This window comes from Monodon monoceros, unplaced genomic scaffold (genome assembly GCF_005190385.1).
Source record: "Monodon monoceros isolate NGI ecotype Baffin Bay Population unplaced genomic scaffold, NGI_Narwhal_1 Super_Scaffold_2, whole genome shotgun sequence".
Classification (NCBI taxonomy): Eukaryota; Metazoa; Chordata; class Mammalia; order Artiodactyla; family Monodontidae; genus Monodon; species Monodon monoceros.
In genome coordinates this window covers 76,860,647-76,884,447 of record NW_021703776.1, presented here as the reverse complement: position 1 = coordinate 76,884,447, position 23,801 = coordinate 76,860,647, and the positions used below count along the sequence as shown (strand labels likewise).

The 23,801-nt window shown below is 42.4% G+C and overlaps 1 protein-coding gene and 1 pseudogene across 3 annotated transcripts in view; one reads left to right on the top strand and one right to left on the bottom strand.

Moving 5' to 3' along the window:
• Positions 1–23,801, top strand: part of AASS (aminoadipate-semialdehyde synthase) — a 70,722-nt gene that overhangs the window by 43,488 nt on the left and 3,433 nt on the right. For 2 of the 3 annotated variants that reach the window (XM_029233396.1, XM_029233398.1), the window contains exons 16-23: positions 2,702–2,812; positions 2,906–3,014; positions 5,420–5,560; positions 12,378–12,545; positions 19,944–20,039; positions 22,179–22,294; positions 22,959–23,047; positions 23,559–23,735. In XM_029233396.1, coding sequence (XP_029089229.1) covers positions 2,702–2,812; positions 2,906–3,014; positions 5,420–5,560; positions 12,378–12,545; positions 19,944–20,039; positions 22,179–22,294; positions 22,959–23,047; positions 23,559–23,735 — 1,007 coding nt within the window. The remainder of the gene's footprint in view (positions 1–2,701; positions 2,813–2,905; positions 3,015–5,419; positions 5,561–12,377; positions 12,546–19,943; positions 20,040–22,178; positions 22,295–22,958; positions 23,048–23,558; positions 23,736–23,801) is intronic. The other variant, XM_029233397.1, reaches the window with a different exon arrangement.
• On the bottom strand, positions 16,241–17,148 carry LOC114901552 (annotated as a pseudogene).

The following is a 23,801-nucleotide window of genomic DNA, read 5'->3' as shown; positions in this document are numbered from 1 at the left end:
CTGTAAGGTTATAATTATGAAAGTAAGTCCTTCAAAATTTAATATTCTAGCCTACTGAATAAAACAAAGAGAATTTGTTTTGCCACACATAGGTACCTAAACATAACATTGTTTTTTGATTAAAAAAAGAAAACATAACAAAACACATTTTGAACAAAATCAGAAGCAAAATATGACAAGATAATGGACACGATAATAATCTATTAACAGGTGTAAAATTTAGAATTCCGTGACTTGGTGACCTGCAGTAAGATTTAACATGAGCAAAATCTGTTTTATATTTCATTTTTCTCGGTTGAATTTCTGTGGTGAATAGTGGAAATGCTGTTAAACATTCCTGTAGTGTTTCTTACATAGCTTTTCATTTTTTAAGTTGGAGAAAGAATGTTTTGATGTAAACACAATGTTAGGGACTATCAAAGTAAAATGAGTGAAGAATATGTTTCACAAAAATTTTATAATATGTCAAATTCTCATGGTTTTATTTTGCGGTTCTGGTTTTTAACGATTTAATGCAAAGTAGGAATTGAGTTTGATAAATTACTTTGAAAATTAGATGTGTATTTTGTGTATGTTTTCACAAGTGGCATTTCCAACTATTTGGGTTAATTATGTCCTCTTGAGTAGTTGCTATGTTACATACACAATGAATTATGAACTCTAATCCCTTTGTCTGAAATAGGCACCATCAATGGAAGTTCTATCGTTCTAGTTCTCAGCATATTATTAGGTTAGTGCTGATAATGCCCAAATTTAAAAATATTATTAGATCTGGATAAAATTTTTATCAGGCAGGTTTTCAATGTGGAGAATGTGACAAAAAATCCCCACTAACCTTTAAGATGTTGCCACTGAACATTTTCTATTAATACTTTTCCAACTAAGAGTTTTGCAAGTATTTCATTCATTGGCTTTTAAAGGGCTACCATATTTAGTAATAATTATTTTTGATTAAAAAAGCCAAAAAGGGCATCCCTGGTGGCGCAGTGGTTGAGAGTCCGCCTGCCGATGAAGGGGACACGGGTTCGTGCCCCGGTCCGGGAGGATCCCACATGCCGCCGCGCGGCTGGGCCCGTGAGCCATGGCCGCTGAGCCTGTGCGTCTGGAGCCTGTGCTCCGCAACGGGAGAGGCCACAACAGTGAGAGGCCCGCGTACCGCAAAAAAAAAAAAAAAAAAGCCAAAAATCATGGGCTTCCCTGGTGGCGCAGTGGTTGAGAGTCTGCCTGCTAATGCAGGGGACACGGGTTCGAGCCCTGGTCTGGGAGGATCCCACATGCCGCGGAGCAACTAGGCCCGTGAGCCACAACTATTGAGCCTGCGCGTCTGGAGCCTGTGCTCCGCAACAAGAGAAGCCGCGATAGTGAGAGGCCCGCGCACCGTGATGAAGAGTGGCCCCCGCTTGCCACAACTAGAGAAAGCCCTTGCACAGAAACGAAGACCCAACACAGCAAAAATAAATAAATAAATTACTAAACTCCTACCCACAACATCTTCTTTAAAAAAAAAAAAAAAGCCAAAAAACAGAGATCAAGGGCTTTCATATTGTTACTGGCAAAATATGTACCCAATTTTATTCTGCATGATAATAAGTCTAAGTAACAATACTCTGTTCTATTAACCTGAAGAGGAATAAGTGCCTGAGAGGTGGTTTTATTGTTTTGTTTTATGTGAAATAGAGAAAATATGAGGAGGAATTTAACAAGTACAGTGATATACTGTAATAATGTTTACAAGTTTGTATTTATATTTTCATTGGTACTGTGTAGATTGCTTTGCCAAATAGGCAATAAGCTAGTAGAACTTAAATATTACTAAATGATTGACAGGATGCTTGTTATTTCTTGGTAGAATATGAGTATACTCATTTATATGTAAATTTATGGAAATTCATTTTTTTGTGATTGTGTAGTCCCAGCACCAAAGTAAAACACCAGAGCCAGATTCTTAGAAGACCCAAAGTTGAGTTTTGAGTACAGTTTCAGTTTTTGCTTACCATATAGACTTTTAGCTGTTTTGATAGCTTTTACACCTAACAATACCATTGAAACTTATTTCTTCCCCTGGCCTTTCCTAGACTCTACTCTTTAATGTAACATATGGGTCACTTTGACTTAGTTTAACGATAGCCATTTAGGAGATGTGGAGGTAAAAAGAATAGCAATGTTACCTTTTACTAAGGGACCCAAGACAGAAAATCATAGAAATATAAGGATGAGTAGAATAAAGTCCATTAAATGTTACAAAAGGATAGCTGAGTGCATACAGAGGAAGATCTGGATTTGGGGGAATCTGGGAAAGCTTCTTGGAGGATTTACCTTTTCAGACATTTCTTTAAGGAAGGTATGATCTGGATGGTGGTGGGTGGGTGAGGGACTATTTCAAGTGGAAGACACGGTGAGAGTAAAGGTTCACAAATGGAAAAGTAAAGACTGTGAGTGGAGAATTACAATAGCTTCTTTGGTCCCCATATATGGTTTATGAAGGAGATGCAAGGAGGAAAAATAGGAAGGTTAAGTGAAGGTCATATTGTGGCGAGTTTTAAATATGATAACAGGATGAATTTATTCTGTAGTCTTCAAGGAGTCATTGATCATCTCTGAGAGAATAATCAGTGTGATATCTTCACTTTAGTGCAGTTCAAGGTACATTGGAGGGACAGTTGGCAAAGAAAGTTTCTGATTAGTTTCTCCTGTTTTTAAGCTTGTTGCCTTATGTATTGCATCCTCTTGTGGCCAAGGCATGCATCGCAAGCAAGGTTAACATGATCACTGCAAGCTACATCACCCCGGTGCTAAAAGAATTAGAAAAGAGGTAAGTTTTTGTAGGTTTTCAACAAAGTAGCTCCGTGGAATTGTTTTTATTTTCTATCCAAATTTTCCTTCCTTCTCTTTCCACCTCTTTCAGTGTGGAAGATGCTGGCATCACAGTCATTGGCGAATTGGGATTGGACCCTGGTCTTGATCATATGTTGGCAATGGAAACGATAGATAAGGCCAAAGAAGTGGGAGCCACGGTGAGCCCAACTGACACCCAAAGGTCCATTTAGGAAAATATTAAGAGGTCCCGATTTTTGTGTACAGAAATACTCTTTCTATAATTCTGATTAAAGAAACTACTGTTTTCTTTTTTTAAAGGTTATACTCCATTTATAATTATTTTTAAATGTTGGCTATATTCCCTGTGTTGGATATATTCCTTGTAGCTTATTTTATGCCTAATAGTTTGTACCTCTTAATCCTCTACCCCTCCTCCCTTCCCTCTCTCCATTGGTAATCACCAGTTTGTTCTCTGTATCTGTGAGTCTGCTTCTTTTTTACTGTATTTACTAGTTTGTTTTATTTTTTAGATTCCACATATAAATGATATCATACAGCATTTGCCTTTCTCTGTCTGCTTATTTCACTTAGCATAGTACCCTACAAGTCCATCCATGTTGTTGCAAATGGAAAAATTTCATTCTTTTTTATGGCTGAATAGTATTCCATTGTATATATGTACCACATCTTCTTTATCCATTCATCTGTTAATGGACACTTAGGTTGCTTCCATATCTTGGCAATTGTAAATAATGCTGCTATGAACATTGGGGTGCATGTATCTTTTTGAATTAGTGTTTTTGTTTTTTTCAGATATATACCCAGGAGTGGGATTGCTGGGTCATGTGGTAGTTCTATTTTTAGTTTTTTGAGAAACCTCTGTGCTGTTTTTCACAGTGGCTGCACCAATTTACATTCCCACCAACAGTGTATGAAGGTTCCATTTTCTCCACATCTTCACCAACATTTGTTATTTGTGTTCTTATTGATGACAGCCACTCTGACAGGTGTGAGGTGATATCTCACTGTGGTTTTGATTTGCATTCCCCTGATGATTAACAATGTTGAGCATCTTTTCATGTGCCTGTTGGCCATCTGCATTTCTTCTTTGGAAAAATGTCTATTCAGGTCTTCTGCCCATTCTTTAATCAGGTTGTTTGTTTTTTGGATGTTAAGTTATATGGCTATTTATATGTATTTATATATATATATATATATATATATATATATATTTTTTTTTTTTTTGTGGTACGCGGGCCTCTCACTGTTGTGGCCTCTCCCGTTGCGGAGCACAGGCTCCAGACGCACAGGCTTAGCGGCCATGGCTCACGGGCCCAGCCGCTCTGCGGCATGTGGGATCCTCCCGGACCGGGGCACGAACCCGCGTCCCCTGCATCGGCAGGTGGACTCTCAACTACTGCGCCACCAGGGAAGCCCTTATATTTTGAATATTAACCCCTTATCAGTCATATCATTTGCAAATATTTTCTCCCTTTCAGTAGATTGTCTTTTTGCTTTGTGGATAGTTTCCTTTGCTGTGCAAAAGCTTTTAAGTTTAATTAGGTCCCATTTGTTTATTTTTGCTTTTATTTCCTTTGCTTTGGGAGACAGATCCAAAAAAACATTGCTGCAATTTGTGTCAAAGAGTGTTCTGCCTATGTTTTCCTTTAGGAGTTTCATGGTTTCTGGTGTTACATTTAGGGTCTTTAGTCTATTTTGAGAAGAAACTGCTATATTCTAACTCATACTTTGACTAGAAATTTCAAGTAAAATTTTGAAACTGCAGAAATATTTGTATGGTAAAAAAAAAGTCCAAGCCTTAACAATAGATTTTTAGAGAAATAGATGCTACTATAATATATATTTTGGTTTGATAAAAGATTTTAGACTGCTTTGGAGATTCTATAATAAGGTTTGACTTCTAAAAGTGGGAAAAATTCTTTGTAATATTATCAACCTGTTGGTATATAAAGTATCTTTTACACATAAGAAAGAACTATTGGACATGAAAATGTGATGACTCATATTAAACCTAACCTAACATAATATATATATAACCTAAAACAGGTTATATATATTTTATATATATATACACACACACAAATGTAATATATATAATCAAATATAGAATCAAATTAATTAAATTATATATCATATCAATTAATAATATTTATATTAATTACATATTAATTAATACTAATAATTATACATATATAATCAAATTATAGTGAAGTATATAATTTGAATTAAAAGTCAGGAGGCACTGACCAAGCAGAATTGAACTAATGGTTGGATTTTTAACGGAGCAAAATGTTAGCCACAATCTCTAGATGATTAAAAAATATATATATATATGTAAACACACATATATATATATATAAATATAACTGACTTAATCTAAATATAACTGACAAACACCAAATGGTGTTTGGCTTTAAGGATGTATTTTTGAAAGCCTTTGTAACTTTAAGAAAGGAGAAACTGTAACAAGTTTACCTTATTTGTGTCACTGTACTCAATTAATTACTCGGATAGATTTGGATAGATTATTCTCCGTAACTAATTGTTAATTTCCCTAATTTATTGATTCTTTATCTTACAGATTGAATCTTATGTTTCCTACTGCGGTGGCCTTCCAGCCCCCGAACATTCAGACAATCCTTTGAGATACAAATTTAGCTGGAGTCCAGTGGGAGTTTTGATGAACATAATGCAGCCCGCCACCTACCTGCTCAATGGAAAGGTGAAGGCTCATCATCAAAGCTTTAGAGATACAAACCTGCAGTAACTGCCTAAGAAAGTCCAAACACTTTCTCCCCAATACCAACGCCCTTTAACGCTGGCTGTGCTGCTTGCTCTCCATTCTCCTCCTGCACTGTTTCCCAGTGTGTGTTTTCTGTTCCATTCTGTGTGGTCTCCTCACGGTTCCCAGCAAAGCCCAGGCTCATTCTTTCCTCTTTGCCCTCTTGCAAGTTGTTTCTGCCGTTGAAACACTCACTTCTTAACTTCTCTGCGTGCATAACTACTGGTCATCTTGCAATTTATCTCAGCCTGACAAACATTTACTGAGTCCATACTATGTGCTAGACTTGGGCCAAGGCACTAAAGGTTGTCATGCTGAATGAAGTTTCTGATCTCAGAGAGCTCACAACTAGAATGGGGGTAGCTCTCGGAATGGAGGGTGTGATGGGTCAAGGAAGGAAACTAAGATTTCTTCCCAGCTGCTGTGTGGCAGAATGTAAGAGGGCTCTGAGTTTAGTACTATTTTCATCATTTTACTATAAGGAAACTGTGGCGCAAAGAGAATGTTCACAGTCATGCAGCTGGGATTCAAACCCAGATCTAACTAACTCTAAAGCCTTTTTTCCCCCTCTTTTACCAGATCGCTTCATGGCAGGAAAGGCAGACAGTAGAATAAATAGGTATAATTCAATGAGAGGAGTTCCAAAGTATGCTAAAGTGCCACAGCGATGCAGATGAGAGGCCAATTGACTTTTTTTTTTTTTAACATCTTTATCGGGGTATAATTGCTTTACAATGGTGTGTTAGTTTCTGCTTTATAACAAAGTGAATCAGTTATACATGTACATATGTTCCCATATCTCTTCCCTCTTGTGTCTCCCTCCCTCCCACCCTCCCTATCCCACCCCTCCAGGCAGTCACAAAGCACCGAGCTGATCTCCCGGTGCTATGCGGCTGCTTCCCACTAGCTATCTGCCTTACCTTTGGTAGTGTATATATGTCCATACCTCTCTCTCGCTTTGTCACAGCTCACCCTTCCCCCTCCCCATATCCTCAAGTCCGTTCTCTAGTAGGTCTGTGTCTTTATTCCTCTCTTACCCCTAGGTTCAATTGACTTTTGACTTGACCTTGGTGAGGAGGTCGGGGAGAGGAAAATTAACAGGGAAGAGAAGATGTGCTCAGCCTTGAGGGATAAGAAGGCGCCAGCCTGGCAGAGACACTGCCACTCATGACCGTGCTCAGCAGTGTCCAAATCACGTCTGTCTGCTTTCATGGTTCATGCTCTTGATTGTAAGGAAAGACTCACATTTAGGAACAAACATAACTAGACCAAGGGTTCCTCTTTATATTTTGTGCCCTAAGCACCTCACTCACCTCACCATAGTCCCAGCTCTGCAGGGAGTGATGAATTACTTGATCAGATGTGGGTCTTAACAAAGATTATCCTAGCAGCAATATTATAAGTTCTCAGTGTATCTGTGATCTAAATGTATTTCGTGTAAAAACCGGAGTAAATTGAAAGAATTTCTTAAGGTGAATGTCATTGTCAGCCATCGACTTCTGTACCTGTGAGCGGCTCACGGCCTTGGCTGAATGCTGGAATCACCAAGGCACTTTAAAAAAATCCTGATGTCTGGGCCTCATCCCCAGAGATTCTGATTTGCTTGGGCTTGGGGATCTTTAAAAACTTCCCAAATGGTTCTAATGTGCAGCTGAATTTGAGATGGACTGACTTAGTGACCAGAGGACCACAGCTGCACTGAAAACACTACTGGACAAGCAAGACACTTGACCTTGATTCTGGAAAGACACATTCACATGGTTCAGGATATGAAACAGAACCCTTGAGTTGTGGTCCAAGTGCTGACATCCCTCAGTGTCACCAAAGGCCAGGCAATCTAGTTCTCCAGTTCTAAGAATCATGAAGGTTTGGGTCTCAGTCTCACGTTCTACCAGACACACGCCCTTTTCTATGCTACTGCCGATCTCCTCTTCAACTGCCCCTTCTACCTTCTGCAGTCATGGAACAGAGACTGGCCTATGTTTGGTATAAACTCACATGTGAATGCAGGAAGAATTCTGCTTCAGCTGGGTAAAATGCTTATTCTCAGGAGGCCATATAAAAGATAAAGAGGGCTTCCCTGGTGGCGCAGTGGTTGAGGGTCCGCCTGCCGATGCAGGGGATGCGGATTCATGCCCCGGTCCGGAAAGATCCCTCATGCCACGGAGCGGCTGGGCCCGTGAGCCATGGCCGCTGAGCCTGCGCATCTGGAGCCTGTGCTCCGCAACGGGAGAGGCCACAACAGTGAGAGGCCCGTGTACCGCAAAAAAAAAAGAGATAAAGATGATAACAAGGAGAAGGTCAGTGGAATGCAATGTGCAACAGAAAGAGCATGGAACCTGATACCAGTGTGTCTGACTTGGTCCTCTAGCTCTGCCATTGCTGGCTGGGTGGCACTAGAACAATCATTTCATCTCTCTGAGCTTTGAGCTCCTTGCCTGAAGATAAGCGTAATCCCACCAGCCTTGCAGGGTTCTTGCAGTAAGGCTCAGTGAGGTCATATAGATTACAGTCTGCCCCACAGCAGGTCTTTGGGCTTGTTGTAAGCCCCTAGCGAACATCAGCTGCGTAAAGAAATTAATGGTGGTAGGAGCTCAGGAAAAGCAAGAGGTTATTTTCAGGCAGCAAAAGTTGTATTTGTTGAATTTGAAGTTTATCCCTTTTATCCTGAACTCCTTTTGTAAAAGAGGAGTGCTTTTTGCATCTCCCTGACACTGTGGAGGCCACCAAGAGAAAACACGATGCTTTTCTTCTCTTTGCTAAAATCAGACTTTTTTCAAGGTCTCCTCTTGTGGACGCAGCTCTTCCTGACCACTCCAGCCCCTGTTCACTATTCTTTTGTCTGAACTCCCACACTTTGGTTGTCTGTGTCTAACACTTTTTCCGGATGCTGTATTATTCACTCAGTAATTCAAGTGTGTTGGTCTGTCTCCTAACCCAGATTGTTAAACATCTCAAAACCTCTCTTGTTCCTCTATTGCCTCTGTCACCATCACCCTCCACCATGGAGCAGGCCTTATGCAATACACAGAATCATCACGGGGGAGCCAGGTGACTTCTCTGGCTTCTGCTTTTTTTTTTTTTTTTTGGGGGTACGCGGGTCTCTCATTGTTGTGGCCTCTCCCGTTGCGGAGCACAGGCTCTGGACGCGCAGGCTCAGCGGCCATGGCTCACGGGCCCAGCCGCTCCGCGGCATGTGGGATCTTCCCGGACCGGGGCACGAACCCACGTCCCCTGCATCGGCAGGCGGACTCTCAACCACTGCGCCACCAGGGAAGCCCCTGGCTTCTGCTTTTAAGTTGAAACCTTAAACTTTTCCAGCAACTCAGGCAGTGGTCTAGGAATTAGGATGTATCTCATTGGAAATAACTGCAAGGATGTAGGACAAGATCTACCTCTGGTACTACTGCTAACTTCTAACTTCTAATCCTGTTTCTAATGCATCTGATTTCCTTCCACATGTTTGGAGACAGTGACTGTGTCTTCTCTGAGTTCTGTTCCCTCCATGGGTGGTGGGACATTGGTGACACCTGGGGGTGACATGGCAGACCTTCGCCATCATCTCCTTCAGCCTCCTATCCCAAGCCACTCCCAAGCTAAACAAATACACTAAGTAAGGATCGTGCTCGCTCTGCAAACACAGATTTGAGATAGGTTTTCTGGCTCTCTTCCTATTGCCTTCCCCTCCCTTGACTGTAGCACCCAGCCTTCCCTCTGTAGCTGCTGCTCTCTATTGCCTGCAGCCATTCTTTTTTTTTTTTAATTTATTTTATTTATTATTTTTGGCTATGCTGGGTCTTTGTTGCTGCACGCGGGCTTTCTCTAGTTGCGGCAAGCGGGGGCTACTCTTCGTTGCAGTGCACAGGCTTCTCATTGCAGTGACTTCTCTTGTTGCGGAGCATGGGCTCTAGGTGCGCAGGCTTCAGTAGTTGTGGCTCACGGGCTTCAGTAGTTGTGGCTTGCGGGCTATAGAGTGCAGGCTCAGTAGTTGTGGCACACGGGCTTAGTTGCTCCGCGGTATGTGGGATCTTCCCGGACCAGGGCTTGAACCAGTGTCCCCTGCATTGGCAGGTGGATTCTTAACCACTGCGCCACCAGGGAAGCCCACCTACAGCCATTCTTAATTTTCAGGTGCATCACTGGTGGCATGATCAGGAATGCTGTACCTACTCAATTAATATCCTTTTCAAACTACTGATCCACAGATGAGCACAATTAAGGGGACGGTATGGTATAGCAGAAAGAACACGGACACTGGAGTCAAATAGACATGGGTTTAAATCTGCCCCTGGGTGACTCTATCAGCCTCAGTTTTTACCTCTGAACAGTGGGTTATTGCGTGGATTAAAGGTAATGTATATAAGGCACCTGGCACACAGTGGGCCCTCATAAATGCTTGTCTGTATATTGCCTGTGTTAAATGTCTTGTTGGTTTAGTAATCCAGCTTATTGTCAGTGGTTCTCAGTGGTTGGGGGACGTGTGGGTGTGGGCGCATGTGTGGGGAAGAGTCACACTTAGAGCAGTCTGCACCAGCAGCGAGTAGTGAGCCACTGTTTCTGCTGGGAGTGGGTCTTGGATGGAATCATTGTTGAGTCAGAAAAAAAATGCATATTCTCTGCCAAATGGAAAAATATGCCTCTCTTTCTTATCTGTCATATAGGGCGGGGCTTATTAATGAATCCCACGATAGGACACTAGAAATACAACTCTGAATTGATATCAAATGACCCAGTAATTTGGGGGTCAAGTTCCTTCAGCAGCCGTCAGTCTCTAAATGGATCATTACCATCCAGCTTATATTTTCCCTGTTTTCTTTACAAGGATCTCAGGATAGACTTAGGAACCAGCTGATTTATTTCTGATCAGTACAGTGCTGGAATATAGTGGTCTTTATTGAATTTTTCTTTAAAAATCCCTAACCTGCAAACAAGTAAACCAAACTTTAGAATTGCCATAGGTTGTAGAAGAGAGATAGGTGGGAAGACCCTAAAAGTCAACATTTGCCTCTTTATTAGACTTTTAAAAAAAAATTTAGAATCCTGATGGAAGAAATTTGTTTTAAAGAAAAAGTACAGAAATGGCTCTTCAGGAAATGTTTACTGTGAAGTTCAGAAGAGTTTGACAAGAAACTTAAATGAAAAGCATTCCTCACTTCCTTCTGATTCCCACTCTTGGGATTTTTTTGTTTTGTTTTGTTTTTTGCTATACGCGGGCCTCTCACCGCTGTGGCCTCTCCCGTTGCGGAGCACAGGCTCCGGACGTGCAGGCTCAGCGGCCATGGCTCACGGGCCCAGCCGCTCCGCGGCATGTGGGATCCTCCCGGACCGGGGCATGAACCCGTGTCCCCTGCATCGGCTGGTGGACCGCCAACCACTGCGCCACCAGGGAAGCCCCTCACTCTTGGGATTTTTGATGGTCCTTGGTGCTCTTCAAAGTGAGCCTTTGACTGCGGAGGCCTCTCCAGGCATGACTCTGTGGTCAGCACTGCCCGTTTCCTTCTGGGGCTTCAGCTATACATATACATACCTTTCCATTTTCCCTTTCATACCAAGACATACTCAGAACCTCCCTACAAATAAACCCTGTGAATCATTAAGTTTAGCCGAAGACTCCTTTCAGCAAATTGCTCAGACTCCGCCAGAAGGTACGTCACCAGCTCCCTTGTGCAGTGTTTCTTAGTGCAGCTTTTAGATGTGGTCAGAGGTTGTTTCCAGTGGTGCAAGCAGGACAAAAAGTCTAGTTCCACCAGGATTCTCAGCCCTGATTTTATTACTCCAGAATGTTTTCCATGATCTCAAGGATGATCATCAACCTCACAAACTGAAAGAAAAATTTAGCCCTTTAATCAAAATTAACGGGAAAAAATGCTTCACGCATTTTGATTGTGTATGATGGGGGCAGAGATGTAGGAACAAGGATTACTGAGAAAGCAGAAGAGCTTGGGAATTGGTGACATAACTTCTCAGAGGCAGTGAGATCAGGAGGTAGTATTTTTTTTTTTTTTTGAGTTTCACTGTATGTTCATTGCATTGTCCTTGTGAGAAGGCATCTCCCCCACTCCATTTCCCAACATACACATGTTGGTTGACTAGTCCAGGCTGTAGCACTTTATTGTTGTTCTAGTGCAGCTCCTGGGTCTTGGTAGACATTAAGTAAAGGTTTGTTCAATGAACAAAGGATTGCACGGAGGCAGGAGTTGAATCTTATTCATCACTGTCCTTATTCCCAGGTGTGATCCTGGCACACACATAGCAGGTAGTCCGTAAATGCTAGCTGTGTGAATGGATGTGCAAGACTGGTGCCTGATGTAGCTAGCATTCAAGAAGGGGGATGGGAGTGAAGAGAAAGAACAGAATGAGAATGTGGCCATTGCTGTTTGAGCACAGAAGCCACTTTGAGTATCTGTTGCTTATAGCGTATTGTTTATTTAAAAACAAAACAAAACTCTACTGAGACATAATCCAGTGCCATCTCATCCAGGGGCAAGGAAAAATCAGAAACAAGATCTGAGTAAAAAACGAAATGCTTTAAGTCAGATTTTAAAGCTTGGGAGAACAATGGCCTTGTGAATTATGATATTAGTAAAACAGCTTGAATATGGGATGTTGATTAGCGTAGTTTTATTAAATTTTGTTTTTCAAATCCCCTATTGCTTTCTTGTAAAACCTGGATTTCTTTCTTATGAAACTAATGCAGGTAAATCCAAAGAGGAATACACTTTCTTAACCCCATGTGTGCCTTTTCAATGTTCCTCAGGTTGTGAATGTGGTAGGGGGTGTCTCCTTTCTGGATTCGGTTACTCCTATGGATTATTTCCCTGGATTAAATTTGGAAAGTTATCCTAACAGAGACAGTACCAAATATGCTGAGATTTATGGCATTCCGTCTGCTCACACTTTATTACGGGGGACGCTGAGGTACAAGGTAAGTGGCTCTATCTGAGATGATCATGTTGCCTGTTTTGATATAAGTGATGTGAACACTTAATTTTTCTTCATAATTGAAATAATTAAGATGATAAACCAGACTGGCACCCCTATGCTTACTATTTACAATAACCAAGATAAGGAAGCAAGCTAAGTGCCCATCAATAGACAAATGGATAAAGAAGATGTGGTATATACATACACACACACACACACACACACACACACACACACACACAGTGGAATATCACTCAGTTGTAAAAAAGAATGAACTCTTGTCATTTGCAACAACATGGATGGACCTGGAGGGTGTTATGCTAAATGAAATAAGTCAGAGAAAGACAAATACCATATGATTTCACTTATATGTGGAATTTAAAAACAAAATAAATGAACATATGTTAAAAAAGAAAAAAAGTCATAGATACACAGAATAAACAGGTAGCTTCCAGAGGGAAGGGGAAATAGGTGAGGGCTATTAAGAGGTACAAATTTCCGGTTACAAAATGAATGAGTCAGGTATGAAATGTACATGTCACAGGTATGAAATGTAGTCAATAATAATGTAGTATCGTTGTATGGTGACAGATGGTAATTGACTTATCATGGTGATCATTTTGTAATGTATAAAAAACAAAAAAAACAAACCAGATTGGCATCTTTTCTCTCAGGGCTCTTTTCTTTCTTTCTTTTTTTTACTCTATATGTAAATATTTTACTTAAAAATTGGGTTTTTTAAACATCTTTATTGGAGTATAATTGCTTTACAATGGCGTGTTAGTTTCTGCTTTATAACAAAGTGAATCAGCTATACATATACATATATCCCCATATCCCCTCCCTCTTGCGTCTCCCTCCCACCCTCGCTATCCCACTGCTCTAGGTGGTCACAGAGCCCCGAGCTGCTCTCCCCTCAGGGCTCTTTTGATTGACTATTTCAGGAGACAACTCAAAGTGGCTGGGGCAAAAAGGGAATTTTTGACTCAGGAGAAGGGGGGTCAGGTGAAGCGTCAGCTTCAGGTGTACTGAGGTTTGAGGGTTGTGACCTCACTGGCATAGTCTCTTCACCTCTCAGCTCTTCCTTCAAGCATTGGCTGCATCCCCTGTTTCACAGGGATGGCAAGATGGTGGCAGCCTCTTAGGTTCAAATCCAGTGAAAAAGAAAAAGTACTTCTTCACAGCCAGAAGTAGCGTTTTTGTCTCATTAGCCCCTGAGGTCAGTGCAATAAAAGGTGCCAATCAGCTTTGGCCCCTGTTTTATGTCCCCAGTGCTGACGATGTAGTCAGCGTCACTTTCCCCAAAGTGAATCTGAAATGTTTTTACCACAAAATAGGGTGTAGCTACTAGGACCCTAAATACGAATGTCCAGCACACATTTTTAAAAGTTGTTTTATTTTTTATTTTTTAATGTGAGAAAGCTCCTTTAATCACAAACCAGGTCATGTTTTGTAAAACAATGTCAGTCCCCATACATAATATTTGCTGGCGCCTTCAAATTTGGCATTAGAGAAATTAATGCCTCCTAAGCCATGTGTAAAGAAAACATTGGTATATTTTTAAAGACTATTTTTGAACAATATTACTTGCATAAATGAAAATCTTTCATACTATTTGATCTTGGTTCTAAGTAAAATAAGTCCTTTATACTCCTGAACGCCAAGGAATGGCAGTGAACATAATGTAAGATTTGCAGTGAGTGAATCTGAATAGTTCATAGGACAAATGAGCAGTATAATGGGGAATCTCCTTATATTCTCTTCTCCTCAAAAACTCATAGAAGTGCAGTTCCTTATTCTTGTCACCAAGGAAAAGCATGAAAATTCTCTCCCCCGCCAACTCTTTTTGGTGCAAGAAGCACCAGAGAAGCAGGGGATGGATTTCTGCCAGTGGGGTCTGGGGAGGAGGTATGCTTTTAACCACAAGAGGGGGATAGGTAGTAGGGGGATAAAAAAGACCCCCTAAAATAAGGCTCCTGCTACTGTGGGAGCTCCATCATTCCAAGTGCAAAGTCCTTACATGGGTCAACGAGAGGCTTGTTGAGAGAATTTCAGATCTGGAATGAAACTTAAGAGGTCCTCTGGTACAGTGATATCATTCTGCAGAAGAGGAAACTAGGGCTTAAGTGAAGTGACCTACATCAGTTATTGCTAAATCAAATTGTCTTTAAGTTTCTCTTGTTGGTATCTTTTTTGTTTGAATGACAAAGTTTTTGGTTTTCAATTTTGTCATTTGGAGCATTTCTGCACTTTGGAAAACGTCACAGCTGTTCTTGAAGCCTGAGGGTTCAAAAAATGCAACGCAACATTTCCAAGCCAAATACCATCACATGCTAACAATGAGCACTGTGAACACGGCAACTCATCTCCCTGTTCCGGGCCTTTTCCAACCATCATTCAGGATTAAAGAACTAGGAAGGATAAATTACCACATAATTATAATCTATAAAAGTACTGACCTAGAGCACACTAAAAAACTCTCAATAAATAAATATTGGGCAGTTGCTTTTGAAAGTCAGTAAAGATGTACTCTTTTTCTTAAATTTTATTTATTTATTTTTATACAGCAGGTTCCTATTAGTTATCTATTTTATACATATTAGTGTATACATGTCAATCTCAATCTCTCAGTTCATCCCCCCTAACTCCCCGCTTTCCCCCCTTGGTGTCCATACGTTTGTTCTCTACATCTGTGTCTCTATTTCTGCCTTGCAAACCAGTTTATCTGTACCATTTTTCTAGATTCCACATATATGCATTAATACACGATATTTGTTTTTCTCTTTCTGATTTACTTCATTCTGTATGACAATCTCTAGGTCCATCCACATCTCTACAAATGACCCAATTTTGTTCCTTTTTATGGCTGAGTTATATTCCATTGTATATAGGTACCACATCTTCTTTATCCATTCATCTGTCAATGGGCATTTAGGTTGCTTCCATGACCTGGCTATTGTAAATAGTGCTACAATAAACATTGGGATGCATGTGTCTTTTCTCTGGGTATATGCCCAGGAGTGGGATTGCTGGGTCATATGGTAATTCTATTTTTAGTTTTAGTAAAGATGTACTCTTCAGAAATCATGTCCATACTTTCAAGGCTGCTTTTTACCAACCACACAGAGTCCAACAGATGACAAAGGTTCAGGTTAGGATACAATTTGATAGAAAAATGACTCTTAACGTGATATTTCTACGAAGGAATACAACTAATGTTGAGTTGCTCATGTCTCAGTTTCAAAGGCAATACTTAAAGAGATCCAAAATGTTTTTAGCCATGGCAGCATCATTGAAATGAGTGTTCAGGTCCTAAGGTCACCCCTCTTGAAAGGGACAGCACTCATTAGGGTGTATTAGTTCTGGAATTTTTCCCTCGTAAACCAGCTGCACTGCTTTGTAGTCAGGCCTCGGAGGCATCTGTACATGGCACTTCTTGAGGAGTGAAGCTATCCCTGCGACCAATTCTGTTCCTCTTCCATGTCTGGTGATTCAGGAAGTTCAGGGGCCCGATGTCTGATACAGAGGGTACTTGGGATTTCAGTCTGGCCACACACTTTCCTCAGAACACAGGTTTGTTCTCAGGATGACTTCTAGCAAGCGATTCTGGTTTCCGGTCTGGTTGAGAAAAGTGAAAATTTAATGTCTGTGCCCAGTTCTTTCTCGTTGCGGAGCACAGGCTCCGGACGCGCAGGCTCAGCGGCCATGGCTCATCGGCCCAGCCGCTCCGCGGCATGTGGGATCTTCCCGGACCGGGGCACGAACCCGCGTCCCCTGCATCCGTAGGCGGACTCTCAACCACTGCGCCACCAGGGAAGCCCCGCGCGCACTCCTTAAAGGCTCATTTCTCTGTGATAAAGCGGTGATGACTACCCTTCCGTCCTCACTCACGGGAGAGGTACATTGCACATTCATCAGGTCCAAAAGGTTCATAATAGTGATAAGGTACTGAAGGGTGATTGGGATCCCTGCAGAAGTCTTGGGGATCCATGCCATAAACATTGGTCCTGTCGCAGAGCTCCAGGGCAATCGTCATTGTGAACCAGCCAGTGCTGAGCCAAGTGTTGGAGATCTTCCTTGTGGTCCGTCACGCCAAGGTATCCGTGCAGTGACCGCGGTCGCGCGGGGGCCTCGGGGCGCGGCAGGGGGCTGCTCTCTGCGGGCCGCTGCGCGCTGCCGGTCGCCGCTGCCGGCTGCTGCTGCGGGGGCTGCGCCTTCTGGCCGCCAAGGCTGCTGTGCACGAGCGGCAAGCCGGTGCACGTGCTGGTGAGCGCAAAACACACTGCCAGCCCCGGGCGCGTCAGGGTCTTCATTTTGGGCACCTCTTTCGTGCGGAATCCTCAGGCACACGCGTCTGGGACCACTTTTTCTTGGAGGGTTTCCGTCGTGGGTGATGGGACAGAGGCGGGTCTGATTTTTGCCCAGCAGCCAGCCACACCTGACTCACCAGGGAAGCTGCCGCAGGACCCAGGAAGCACCGCCGTTGCAGAGATTCCAGCACACGTTTTGTAATCACAAAAGAGTAGTTACAAGTGTGACCAGATTAAGACAATCAGTGTAATTGTTTCCTAGGGTGGTTATAATAAATTACTACAAACTTAAAACGACGGAAATTTATCCTCTCACCATCCAGGAGGTCACAGTCTGAAATCAAAGTGTGGGCAGGGCAAGCCTTCTGGAGGCGTCGAGGGAGAAACTGTCCCTTGCCACTCGCCTCACTTCTGGTGGTTGCTGGTGATTGTTGATGCTCTTTAACTTGTAGACATACTGGTCCCATCTCTTTGTCTCCATCCTCATACCACCTTCTCTTGTTTATATCACTGTATCCTCTCCTCTCTTATCAGGACACCAGGCACTGGATTTAGGACCCCAAATATAGGTCGCTTCATACTGAGGTCCTTAACTAATTATATTTGCAAAGAGCCACATAAGGTCATACTCTGAGGTTCTGAGTGGCCATGAGTTATGAGGGATACACTACTCAACCCACTACAACCAGCGTACCTAAAATACATAGATCTCTAAAAATTAGAGACCTGATTTCAGATCTCGACGCCCTGTGAGATTCCGTGGTACCTGTGCTCTCGTGAATGTGATGTCCTCATTGTCTAGGAATTAAATGAATTGTCAGTGATAACATCCTAAGGAGATCGAGGAACCATGGATGCTTCACAAGCCTTCAAGCACAGCAGAAATTCTAGTGTGAATTGCAGCCATACTGTCCTCAGATCTGGCAGATTCTTGATTCTGTTTCTTTTCCCCAGGGGTTTCAGGAGTTAGGATTTTCCAATAGATTTAGGCTCCTGCCAAACATATAGACCCAGAAATAGAGGATTTTAAGAGATTTAAGAATTAACTAAAGCTCTCAAGGATATGCATGCCTGAGAGCCATCCCCACAGAACCCCAGAGGATGGAAGATGTCACAGAGTTCATGTCCCGAGCAATGTCAGCAACCCTTCAGTAACCTGAAGATTCTTTCCAGCGTTAGAGATGAGACCCTGTCACCCAAGTATGACAGGGAGACCTTGACTTCTCTCCTGCACCTGCCTGTCACCTGAGTCCTTCCAGACCCAGCTTGTATCACCTTACAGGATCTTTCTTAATTCCTCTCCTTGACTCCCCTCCCCGACATCTATGTGAGTTCCCCTCCTTGTGCGCCCACAGCTCGGCGTTTACCTCTGTCGTAGCACCTGCGATAGCCCAGTGTATCGTAGTCCTCAGTGGTTGTGGTTTTGCTCACTATGTGCCAGGCCTTATTTGTTGGACTTATCTGACCCTTCTCCTGGACTGTAGTGTCTTCAGGGGTAGGGACTGCATTTTTCGCCTTTATGGCCTCAGCCCCTAGCACAAGTCTCACACATAGCAGCACTTTGCTAAGTACTTACTGATAAATGAATACACATAACAAATTCGTTTCTAGAGGTCACCGTAAAATTATTTCTGAGATGAAGAAATAGCTGAGAAGTGTCTCAGTATTTGAGATGTTGGAAGAAGGGATCCCCAGCATTCATCAGATCCTAGAAGCAGGCTCGGGGTATTGCTTTTTTGCTTCTCCTCTTTGAAGTATATTTACCTTGGGTTAGAGCAAATGAATTTTAATTCTTTAATTAGTAACTTTGGACAGTTTGAATAATACAGCCGTTCAGACATGTGAGAATTCACACATTAAATTGTGAAACGTCCAGTGGCAACAGGAACTATTTTATATCTTAATAATTTTACTGCTTCCTGAAATAATTTCCTGCCCTTCTTCTCTTCTTCTTCTTCTTCTCCTCCCCCCACCTGCTGTCTCTCAATTGCAGTGGCTATAAAGCTCCTTATTTTGGCTTTCCCATCCCCCCTCCCTCCTGGCCCCCAGTGTAACTTGCTCGCAGGAGAACATACATTATGATCTTCCTTCGCTTCATCTTCATTCAGAATCTATTCATCCAGTCATTTGTTCTCTTTCAGCATATTGGAATGATGGATAATGGGGTGAGGACATGGGGATGAAGGCCACACATACACATACTTTCTATGCCTGCAGTTCAGCAGCTGAATAGACAATTAATTACATAGATTGTGTTAAGTGCCATCATAGAGGTGTGTACAAAATGCTACAGGAATACAGAGAAGAAGGGAGTGCCCACTCACCTAGGGATCTCAGTATGTGTGCTGAGCTGGGTCTTAAGAGAAAAGTAAACATTTCATAGATGACAAAGAGGGGTTACCACGTTCCAAGCATGGGAGCAGCGTGCACCGAGCCCCAGCTCTCTGGAAGAGCACAGCAGCTTGTTTGGAGGATGGTGAGTGGTGGAAAGGATGATTAGTGAGTCAGGCTGGAGGGGTTTATTGGGATGGGTTCTACATAACAGTGCCAAGAACCTCAGCCTGTCCTGTAGAGAATGAAAGACATGTGAGGAATTTTTATCAGAGTGATGGCATTTTAGAAATACCTCTCTGATGCCTGCCTTTTCCCCTTGCTCCTTATATACGTTAGGGTAATGGCTCTTAATCAGTAGGATGGATTATCTTCGTTGGGAGATATCCTTACAAGTTCCTTCTTCCATTATAAGAGAGAGAACAACTATTCTGTTAAATACAATTCTGCTGACCTGAGCATGTAACACAAGATGAAACTTTCCCTTATGCTGTCAGAAAACACCACTCGCATGTTACCCAGAAACAAAAGTAAAGACCCACGTTTTGCAAGGGCTCTTGTGTAAACCAGTGGAATTGTGACACTACTGATTTTGGTTTGAACCCGAGGGTGGCTGCATCAATACTAGCAGTACAAATGGCTATTTTCAGCCTGTTTTCTAAATGAATTACAAAAATAGGTCCTTATTTTCAAAAAATTAAAATAAGTGTTTCTTTGAAGACAAATTTTTATATATTGCTTAATAACTCTTGTTACAGGGATATGCCAAAGCCTTGAATGGATTTGTAAAGTTGGGTCTTATAAACAGAGATGCATTTCCTGCCCTTCGACCTGATGCCAATCCGCTCACCTGGGTGAGTGACTCCGGAATTACACATTGTCTGCTGCTCTTCAGAAATGCCTTCTGAGGGCTTCCCTGGTGGCGCAGTGGTTGAGAGTCCGCCTGCCGATGCAGGGGACACGGGTTCGTGCCCCGGTCCGGGAAGATCCCACATGCCGCGGAGCGGCTGGATCCGTGAGCCATGGCCGCTGAGCCTGCGCGTCCAGAGCCTGTGCTCCGCAGCGGGAGAGGCCACAACAGTGAGAGGCCCACGTACTGAAAAAAAAAAAAAAAAAGAAAAAAGAAATGCCTTCTGAAATGGTCAGGTTTGAACGTGGGTTTGGACCAGCAAAGAACCCATTCTGTGGCTTATGTGCAGGAAGTTAAGTCCCAGCCCCAAAGCCCCCCTTTCCAAACTTCATTGTTTGGGGAGGATGGAGAGGACACGGAGGCTGACTCTCGGGGCCCGTTTCCTGCAACAACTTCTACCACTTGATTGCTCCCTCAGCCCTGAGCAGAGATGCGCTTGCTCTCTGCACTGTGCTCTGGGCTCTGCCGCTTGTCTGAGTGGTGGCCCCATGACAGGAGTTAAGCTTGGGCCTCCTGAAACTGAGAAAGCAGGAGAGCGCCTGGTGGTATCGCAGAACTAGATTCCCAACGCCCGAATCCCATTCGTTCCTTTATTTGACCATTTGTAACCATGCGTAATCTGAGTTTTTAATTACTGAGTTTATGCCCATATCTGTGTTGTATTAAAATCTAGAGCTTCCACTAACTGCCAGGAATTAACTTGTTACCAGCTGGTCATTCAACTTAAATTAATGTGCCCATATTCCAATAGAAATGCTAGAAATTTATCACAAAGAGAAAAGAATCAATACTGCTAATCCCATTAAGTGTCCCAAAGAAACTTGGATCTTGGGTATTCTGGTTAGCCAGTTGCTTTTTAAAAAAAAAAAATTAATTTATTATTTTTGGCTGTTTTGGGTCTTCGTTTCTGTGCGAGGGCTTTCTCCAGTTGCGGAGAGCGGGGGCCACTCTTCATCGTGGTGCGTGGGCCTCTCACTGTTGCGGCCTCTCTTGTTGCAGAGCACAAGCTCCAGACACGCAGGCTCAGTAGTTGTGGGTCACGGGCCTAGTTGCTCTGTGGCACGTGGGATCCTCCCAGACCAGGGCTCGAACCCGTGTCCCCTGCATTGGCAGGCAGATTCTCAACCACTGAGCCACCAGGGAAGCCTTCCAGTTGCTTTTAAATTTAGTTCTTTTGTGTATCTGAGAGTCTTTTCAATCTAAGTTTCAGATTTCATAAATTTACTTGTTGGACAGGAGTGAATAAATATCCATAGGGAATCTGATATTGAGGCAGTTTGATTGGGAAGGTTGGTGCAGGCATTCTTGGGGCTGGTCCCCTTGTCTTGGTAGCTACAGTCTAGAACAGGGGCTGGAAAACTTTTTTTTTTGGTAAAAGTCCAGATTGTAAATTTTTTAGGCTTTTATGGGTCATGTGGTCTCTCAGGCTACTCAGTTCAGACTGCTCGTAAACAAATGAGCATGGCTATGTTCCAATAAAACTTTTTATTTACAAAACCAGGTGGTGAGCTCCATTTGGCCTGTGAACTAGTTTGTTGATCCTTGATCTAGAGCATAACATTTTCCTTGGGAGCCTGGAAAAAGTCTTGTTTAGAAATTAGAAAAAGCTATGACCACTGTTTAAGTGCTCGTCCTTTGAGATTTTATTATCTGCACAATTTTCCTCATTTCTTGAACCTACAAAAGAACTCTGGTTGCTACTAGCAACCACAGCAATAAGCCCCTTTCACTCTATCCTGGCCAAAATTGACTTCTAGATGGTGAGGAATAATGAGGGATAAGGTGATGGAGAGGACCTGCAAAGGTAGTCAATGTGTTGGTAAATATGGTATCACCTTTTTGGTATTGATTTGGTGTCATGACTCTTTTATTGCTGAAATATTATTCTGAAATACCCATTTATTGATGTGTGGGTGTGCAGATGGGTGTATGCACACGTGTGTGCCACAATTTACTATTTCTAATTATTTCTAATTTAAAATTTGAGGTTCTTTTGAGGTCCAATGTCTTAATAGGATAATTTCTCAACTCATTTTTTATTTTATTTGGAGCTTAGAATTTGTATCTTTGTTTTTCTAACCAGAAAGAACTCCTCTGTGATCTAGTGGGAATTTCACCCTCCTCCAAGTGTGATGTGCTTAAGGAAGCTGTCTTTAAGAAACTAGAAGGAGACAATACCCAGCTGGAGGCTGTTGAATGGTAGGTACCCACCAGTCAAGCTAGAGCAAAATACTGGATCAATGATTACTTAGTGCTTTCTAGTCAAAGAAAAGTCAAGATAGAAGCAAACATTTTACATTGTCTTTGATTAATTTGCTGCTCTAATGTTGGCCTGTTGTACAGAGATTACCACGTACCATGTTCATGTGGGGATAAAAAGTAGGTAAAGCGAGAAATTCAATGGCAATTATAACTTGGGAAATACTTATTTTTGAGCAGCTTCACTACTCAGTTCCTGAGAAAGGTGGGATATTTTTTCTCTCCTGTAGGACATTCTCCCAGTCTTCCTTTAACTACTTTAAAACACTTATTCATGTGGCTGTGGCCCATTTTGCTGGTATCCTTCAGGTGGGAGAACTAACCTATAAATTAATCTCATGAAAAGCTTTGCAACAGTGTGTACTTACAATGCATCAGGTCTAGCTCCAGGCAACACTCCTGGGAGAGTCTGGGGATGATTCTAAAGGTTAAAACATTACTCTCATTATTATTATTTTACAATAACTTGAGAGTCCTATAACTTGAACTGTCGTCTTGTGATTCTGCCCTTTCAAGATAAAATCCAGTGAGCGTTCCCTTCTGCTTCCCAACTGAGCATATGTATAGGACTTGAACTAATGCAGCCGTCTCTCGTGCTTCTCAGGTTGGGCTTGCTTGGGGATGAACAAGTCCCTCGGGCAGAGTCTCTCGTGGATGCACTCTCCAAGCATTTGGCCATGAAGCTTTCCTATGGTAGGCCGTGGGCTATTGGCTAAACATCCCAGCAGAGGAATCATAGGAACCAGTGAATTAGACTGAAGGGCGGGAGCTACACAGTGGGAATGGGGAAAGAACACTTGGACTGTTTTTCCAGAGGGGAGAATAAGAGAACTATTAAGTAAGAGTGAACTTGGGTAATATGGCAAAGGAAAAAATCATTAGTTTTACTTTTAATTTTTGACACATTAAGGAAAATGCTGAAGGAGCGTTTTGGGGAGAAGCAGGGATGGCCTCTACAGCAGTACCCTCGTGTCTGTAACCAGGTTATAGTGATACCCACCTAGACAGAGGAACCTGGTTAGAGTTATCATTTCCTTGAATTTTTAATTTGGTCTTTGGGCTAAAAAGCAGTATACATAATTGTTTAAGGATATACATAATGGGAAGGGAAACGAGAGCAGAAGGGCAGGTGCAGGGGGATGAAGTACGATACTGCAGGTGTAATGATAGTGACATTTTAAACTGTATGTTTATTTATTTTAAGGCCCTGGAGAGAAAGATATGATTGTGATGAGAGACAACTTTGGAATCAGACATCCTTCTGGACATTTAGAAAATAAAACTATTGATCTTGTGGTTTACGGGGATGTCAATGGTTTTTCAGCTATGGCTAAAACTGTGGGGTTACCCACTGCTATGGCAGCCAAGATGTTACTTGATGGTAAGTTCTTTCACTGGGGGACCAAGTTTGTCTCCATATTATCTCCAAGTCATTCAGGGCCTGGAT